The 7,983-nt window shown below is 36.5% G+C and overlaps 1 protein-coding gene across 2 annotated transcripts; it reads left to right on the plus strand.

Moving 5' to 3' along the window:
- Positions 1-4,935: 4,935 nt before the first annotated feature.
- LOC107662274 (serum amyloid A-5 protein-like) lies at positions 4,936-6,096 on the plus strand. Of its 2 annotated transcripts, XM_016452232.1 has the most exons (4): positions 4,936-5,007; positions 5,191-5,288; positions 5,389-5,527; positions 5,725-6,096. In XM_016452232.1, exons 2-4 carry the CDS (start codon positions 5,201-5,203, stop codon positions 5,861-5,863), a joined length of 366 nt encoding a protein of 121 aa, XP_016307718.1. In that variant the 5' UTR covers positions 4,936-5,007; positions 5,191-5,200; the 3' UTR covers positions 5,864-6,096. The 2 variants fall into 2 exon arrangements, with proteins under 2 accessions (XP_016307718.1, XP_016307717.1); XM_016452231.1 differs by lacking the exon at positions 4,936-5,007 and having other exon boundaries at positions 5,183-5,288.
- The last annotated feature ends 1,887 nt before the right edge of the window (positions 6,097-7,983 follow it).

Raw genomic sequence — 7,983 nt, forward strand, 5'->3', positions numbered from 1 at the left:
CTTGTCTCATGGCTCATTTATTGTTTCCGGACATATATCTGAGCTTTCAAAGAGGGTTATTTATGGAACTATGTAAAGAATGACTTTGATGGTGCTTTATTTGATATATTTTTCAAAATATTGAACTTAAGAAGCAAAAGTAGTATTTCTTGTATATTTGAATCAATATTGTTACAGTCTGAGGGCAGGAGGTTTAAAAAGTAGCAAATGACAACATTCCTGTGATCAAAGCTGAATTTTCAGCATCATTACTCCAGTCTTCAGTGTCACATGATCCTTCAGAAATCAGTATAATATGCTGATTTGCTGCTCAAGAAACATTTCTTATTAATTTTACATTTATTCATTTGGCGGATGCTTTTATCCAAAGCGATTTACAGTTGAGGAATACAAGAAGTTAAGATCTGAGTTGGTACCATTGGATCATCTGGCTGAAATGAGAGGTAGAGCTGCGTGTCATCAGCATAGGTAGATGTAGATTAAAAGTAATAATGAAATGATTCGAGACATGCAAGTGTTTGACCAAGATGTTATCTGTGATACAATTCCATGTAAAGATGAGGTCGAGCTGATTACCTGATTTATGGGTACCTGTGGTGTTGAGCTGCCGAAGATCGAAAGCGGATAGGAGAAAGTGGCTTCTCAAGGTGGATGTTGAAGTCACCAAAAAGTACCAGAGGGCTGCCATCCTCAGTGAATGAGGACAGTAGCAAATCCAGAAAGTTGCCCAGCTGACCTGGAGGGTGACAAATAACTACAACGTGGATTTTTACAGGGAGTGTGACTCTAACGGCATGAAATTCAAAGGAAGTATTGTTCAAGTTAAAGAGCATGTGAGAAATGTCCAGCTTTTGGAAATGAGGAGACCAGTACCCCCACCTCTCCCAAACTGACGGGGAGAGAGAGCAGCAGGGGTTGCTGTGTCTTCAGGTTTAATCCAGGTCTAGGTCAAGCACAAGAGACTGAGAGCTGACTGAGTAGCAAAGGCTGGAATAAAATCAGCTTTGTTGACAGCTAACTGACAATTCCAGAGGCCCATAGAAAAAGAAAGGGGTGCGATAGAAGAAGTGTGGATAGGACACAGGTTAGCATGATTGCTCCGTCTCCTGCGTGTTGTGTAAGAATGTTTCCATTGAGAGACAACGGATATAATGGAAGCACATGCTGAAAGTGGTGGAGAAAGGAAAGGAAGGGAAGTAGAATAAGGACTTGTCGTTGTTGTTGCTCGGGTGAGTCGGGCAGGTATTAAATACACAGCTTAACCCTCTTGAGTAAATACACCTGACCTGTCCACACCTTTCTAATTAGCACTTTCTAATTCTAACTGAAATAAATTTTTTTAACATTATAAATGTCTTTACTGTCACTTTACATTAATTGAATGCATCCTTGCTGTATAACTATTACTGACCCCAAATGTCTGAATAGTGTAAGCTGACAATAAGAAATAATATTCATAGCTGTAATAGTAGGCCTATATTCCTCATAACAGTGTTTACTACTATATTTTGATGTGGGTTCATGCTTTTTCTACGTAGTATCACATAATATTGAACTGTTGCTCAATAAATGCTCATATACTGTATGTTTCAAACTTAAGCAGTAGGTCTCTTTTTTTCAATATGCCAAATGCAATTATTAGACTACAGACTAGACTAGATTATTATTATTATAAGACTACAGAGGATACTAAGGATACTGCAGAGGGTAGTCCGGACTGCTGAGCGAATCATTGGTACAACCCTCCCTTCTCTCCAAGAACAGTACTCATCCAGAGTGAGCAAAAGGGCTAGCAAAATCACTCTGGACCCCTCACATCCGGCACACTCCCTCTTTGAACTGTTGCCATCTGGTCGACGCTACAGAGCTCTGAGCACCAGAACGACCAGACACAGGAACAGTTTCTTCCCTCAGGCCATCCATCTCATGAACACTTAACAATAATCTTGGAACACACAACACTATATACATTACCTATTTAACACCATACTTGTTTACATTTCAAATTTGCACATATCATACCTGTACCTCATAATTGTCTATATTATATTTTGTGTTTTTGCTTTTTTGTACATTGTCTATTTTGTCTATTTTTATTATCTGTGTCCTGTCTTGTCACTGTCATTCTGTTGCACTGTGGAGCTTCTGTCACTAAAACAAATTCCTCGTATGTGTAAACATACCTGGCAATAAAGCTCATTCTGATTCTGATTCTGATTAAGGTTTTATGATATTTAATGGTGATTGTACTGGTTGTCCACTTATCAACTTAACAAATGTGACCAAAGTTGTCACAGTCTTAGGTTAGCCATATATGAGTAGACTTGCACTGAAGCCAAGAAAACCAGACACCCATCTGATCAAATTTTATATTTATATTACAATATAACAAACATTTATCCTCAGCCTGTTAAAGATTCCTGTACTCCTGTTTAAGTGTCTTGCTGTAACAACCAGTGGTAAGGTATCTTTAATCATCAAATCAAAACAATAAAAGAAGGAAATAAAAACAGCCCGCTTCTCTTTTCATGAGAAGCAGGTGTTGTATAACCCGACTATATCAATATTTACACTTCCTCTTCTATAAACTGTCATTGATATGAAAGACGAAGAAATATATGATCCTTATATATGACAATAGAGTATATCTGCAGGGACGTATTAAGTATAAAATGTGTATATTACATATTTGTATTGTGAAATTAAGCACAAACACATCCAGCTTATGTGTGGAAAAAAATATCTTCACTGTGTTCTTCCATTGTTAATCTAATAGATGAATTGTGGCAAATGATTAACTGTAAGCCATTGGTACCATACACATAATTGTTCATTTCCGACTTGAACTGGTCAGTGTTTATTCATCCAGAAGCTCATCTCATCATGAACCCTATAAGCCTGGGAACATGAAGTGCAAGACTAAACATGACTGAATAATGATGACTATATAATCTTTTTAGACTGTCAACAAAACAGATATGAGGAAGTCAGCGTTAGTATGTAAAACAGGAAAGTCTATAATCTAAGACACCTTTGTGCTTGTCAAGATGAACATACAGTTCTTTCAAATAAACCGCATACATTTGGTATGCTGAAAAAAACTGCATGTCATCGTGAGCACTGCTTTGTTACACTATATAATATATAAGAATTTAATTCCATTCTTGGTAGTGCAACTGAAGCAAACAATCAACTATGGGTGGCAAGGCACTGTCAAAAGATCTCCGGGTTAAAGTTGTGGACAGGCACAAGTTAGGAGATGGATACAAAAAAGACTTTATCAATGCCTAGAATCACAGTGAAGTCTATTATTAAGAAGTGGAAGGTATTTGGTACAACACAGAGCCTCTCTGGATCAGGACGTCGCTCCAAACTGGATGAAAGAGCCGAAGGAAACTGGTCAGAGAGGCGACCAAGAGGCCAAGAGCAACTCTGAAGCAGCTGCAGGAATTGTCTAGATGTGTAAAGTTAGTAGAGACAAATCCCAACAGACTAAAGTCTTTAATTAAAGCAAAAGGTGGTTCAATAAAATAGAGGATTTTAAGGCCAGAGCAGCAGGGAATGGTAGATTAAACTAACAAATGATAATGTTTTGAATCCTAAAACTGGATGTGTCCATTTTATAAATACACTACCATTCATTTTTTATTTAACAAAGATGCACTATCAAAAGTGACAGTAAAGACATTTATAATGTTACAAAAGATTTCTATTTCAAATAAATGCTATTCTTTTGAACTTTATATTCATCATATATTCTATTCGTATTACTATTCGTTTTTTATCATATATATATATATTTATTTGTTTTTTTTGGTATGATAGTTCTTGTTTGGGAAGACCTCTTTTGTGCAATATTCTCATTTTATTTCCTGTTGTTGTAACTGGAAACTAAACACGTGACTTCTTGTGTGCTTGAGCGTGCAAGAGTCTGAATTTGCAGCTATTCATTGATTTATTGTCTGATCTTCTCGGGTCATAACCCGCTTCTCCAGGTGTAAACATTATCAGTCAGGTATAATCCAGATGCCAGTGCTTTTGCAATCACTGTATGTTGTGTCATCTTTGAAAATCATGTTTGAGCTTTACAAAATGCTTGACGCACACACACAGGACTGGCTCATGTGCTTCTAGTGTCTATGTGTGCAGATATCTGGAATTTCCTTCTCCTGGAATGACCTCTACTATGATGATGATTCAGTGGCCAATAGAGCTAGAAGTGACAACACTATACAAAGTGAAACTGAAATTATTTGCATGCATTTGAAATATCAGATTAAGTTAGAAAATATAATATTTATATATATTTAGTTGATTTACAATGTTATATATATGATGCACCAAATGCACCAATGCATAAAATGCACAGAGTTTTTAAATTAAAATATGTACTCCTTATAAGATAAAAATGCTAGGATTTTACACCACAAAACTGATTAATTTCTGCCATACTACATTTTCATTGGAGTGTGTCTAATCATTATTGATACATTTTGTTTCAGTGTTAGTATCACTTATATACTATTAGTTTATATATATAAATGTTTTTTGGGGGGGGGGTTATTTTTATATTTATTTATTTTTTATTTTTTTAATTTTAGTAATATAGCTGTGGTTTTGTCATTTTAATTTTTTAAATAAGTCTGCATAGTATTTATTCATTTATTTATTTATTCGTTTTTTGTTTATTTAGGTATAGTTATTTAAACTAGCTGAAATAAAATACGCTTACATTTTTATATTTTATTTTAAGTAACAAAAAAGTTTTTTTTTATGGTTTTTGTTTGACACAATGTTATAAAAATATAAACAGTCATGTTTCACAAATGTTGGTTTTCCCAGAAACAGTTATGCAACACAGGATTAGCAGGACCAAATTAGTCTGATATTAATAAAGCAACCTGTCACATCAAAGTTGGGAAAATCCACGTCCAGCCACTCCGAGCCTTATAAAATGTCTCTAACTGGGTGAAGACCTGAAGTGTCTGAACTGAGCGAACCTGAGAGGTAAGAGACTGACTAAACTAACCTCTTTCTTAATGCAAACATGTTACGTTGTAGATGGTTTATTTGCACTCTTATGTGTCTATGCACAGAGATCATACTTTATCTATGGAGATTTTTAATTTTTACTATTTGTGGCATAGTTAAAATTGCCATTTGCTAACTTGTATATTTTTACATGTTCAGCTCTGTAATCATGAAGCTTATTCTTGCTGTGCTGGTGCTGGTTTTGGTGGTCGAGACCCAGGCTCAATGGCGCCACTACCCAGGACAAGCCATTGGAGGTCACTTATTTTTCCTTTTTATCTGCATTTACTCTTAAGTCATGCACTCAGTTGAAACAGTTCGCCGGCAGATTTGAACCACTTTCACTGTGTTTTGTAGGTGCAAAGGACATGTGGCGTGCTTACCAGGATATGAGGAAGGCCAACTGGAAAAACTCAGACAAGTATTTCCATGCACGTGGGAACTATGATGCTGCAAGAAGGGGCCCCGGAGGCAGATGGGCAGCCAAAGTAATCAGGTATGTCATCGACGGCAGATTTGACATGATTTGATTCCTTAGAAGCTCATTTGAGCACTTAAACAGCAGCTCAGTGTGGTATTATGCATGTTTACATTTTTGGGAGGAATTTTGAATTGTAATATTATTATCTAATGATAATGTTTACATTTTAAGTGCATGAAAATTGCATTAAATCACCGTTCTGATGTGTGCAGTGATGGAAGAGAGGCTATACAGGGACTCTCTCGCCGCGGTAATTCAGATGCTGCAGCAGACCAGGCCGCCAATCGCTGGGGACGTAATGGTGGTGACCCCAACCGCTACAGACCGAAGGGCCTTCCCAAAAAGTACTGAAAAGAAGAGCATCAGTGCAACAGAAAATGACTGAAACCATTTTGCTCTAAAACTGCTTGATTCAATTTTGCATAAAACCATTTCGCTCTTTTTTTTATTCATTTTTTTATCTTGACAATTATCTTTCATTAAATCTGCTTTTATGACAAAAAAAGCAATCTTTAGGTTTTAGCATCATTTAGTCTATGTAACAACACTCTCTGGTCTGAATAAAGGAAGCAACTTCATTTGTAGTTTGAGTGTCTGTTGTCATTATTATGTTGGAGCGCCTCTAGCTGGTCATTCAAGCACATTGTCTTCATCTACCAACATCTTTGTCAGACATTTTTTTTTTTAATTTGTCTTGACTGGACATTAATTATGTCAGAAAGCCTATTTTAGGAACTAAAGTTCATTTCATGTTTCCTAGAGGGACGATTATTAGTGTTACCTGCCAGTGAAGACCGCTGTCTGTCTTTGTTTATGCTGCTGCTATGTTTTCTGTAATGTGTTCATATAATACAAATGCATATGCAGATGCATATATTGGAGTAAAATAAATGTCTCAATCTAAAGACTTCTCCTGCTCTCCTGATTCTCTGACCGGAATCTGGTCCATATTTGGCCGCCTCGACCAGTTATAATTTAAATGTAGTAAGGTTTGCTACAAATTAAATCTGCATTTATTACATCAAAATATAATCTTTAATGTTACATTCATTTTATTTACATTAGAGGAATAAAATAAAGGTTTTAGTCACATTTTAATCGAGAATATTGAATATTTGCACTGCATTTTTGCTCAAAAAATATAAACTACATTTTGAGAGGATCTTTATCTGTTTGATCTTCTCAGACTCAGTCATAATATAAGACTCAGCCGTTATGCTTACAGTAGGCTACTTCACTGCTGTGATAATTCATCCCTCCAACATCACATCTCCGTCTCGGTTTCTTCTGTTTATACATACAGTACTGTGCAAAAGTCTTAGGCCATTAGTACTTTCACCAACAACAGCACAAAAAAAACGGTTTTAAGCCAGTTTTTTATATGTTTTGCTGTAGCGTGTCAGTAGGAAATATCAGTTTACATTTCTTTTGCCGTTAATTGTAATAATCCAGTGAGATTTTTGTATGCACAAGGAGTCTGACAGCAGCCAGTGCTGCACACACAGGTCTGATTTTATCCAGTCCGTCTGAGATTACATGAAGAAACAGAACAAACTGAGACAGACTAAATCCAGACTGTGGCAACGTCTCCAAGATAACGTACTTGAAAAAAAAACCTTCCTGCAAAGCTACCTGAAAAACTATGTGCAAGTGTACCTCGGACAAAAGCTGTTTTAAAAGCAAATAGTGGTCACGCCAAATGGAGAATTGATTTAGTTTAGAAGTTAATTGATAAATAATATCTATTTATGCCATTATTTTTGAAAGCATCCTCACTTTACAGCATTTTTACACAAGTGCCTATAACTTTTCACAGTACTGTAGCTTTGTAGGTAAGTTTCTTCAAGCATCTTGGAGACGTAATAACTGACTTTATACAACAGTTCATTCTGGTTCTCAAATCTGATTGGTTGAGAACCGTGAGCTATTGTACTGGTATCGCTACAGGAACGCCCTTTCACAATTTTGTATCACTCCGCTTGTTCTAGCCGGGTCTATGTTTTTTTTAATTATTATTCACTGAGCTAATCGTAGAGTACGTTAGTTAATATAAGAAACGTCTAGCTTCGCGGTCTCTCTCTCTCTCATTTGGATGCACGTCTTGCGGCATTGTTTCTCTCTTATAACCTCATTATTTCTCACTAATAACCTAACTGAAGCAGCACATGCCCTTGATACGGATTCTAAAAGTGAGGTATGTTTAACGGTCAACTTGAGCTTTGAATCCGTGGCGGAAGGAAGTAGTTCCGCACAAAAGAGGGTTTTATTAGGCACTCCGTTGTTTCTTGTTTAATTAAACACATGTTCCGTCGAACTCTTGTATAAACGCAATATCAATCGAGTACGAGAGCGATACCGGCTCTATATCAGCGGCTGTGATTGCCTGCGGCCTCGTGCCTCTGGCCTAATCACAGCCATGCTGATATAGAGCCAGTATCGCTCTCGTACTCGAGTGATATTGCTCATATATA

This window comes from Sinocyclocheilus anshuiensis, unplaced genomic scaffold (genome assembly GCF_001515605.1).
Source record: "Sinocyclocheilus anshuiensis isolate Anshui unplaced genomic scaffold, SAMN03320099.WGS_v1.1 scaffold579, whole genome shotgun sequence".
Taxonomy (NCBI): Eukaryota; Metazoa; Chordata; class Actinopteri; order Cypriniformes; family Cyprinidae; genus Sinocyclocheilus; species Sinocyclocheilus anshuiensis.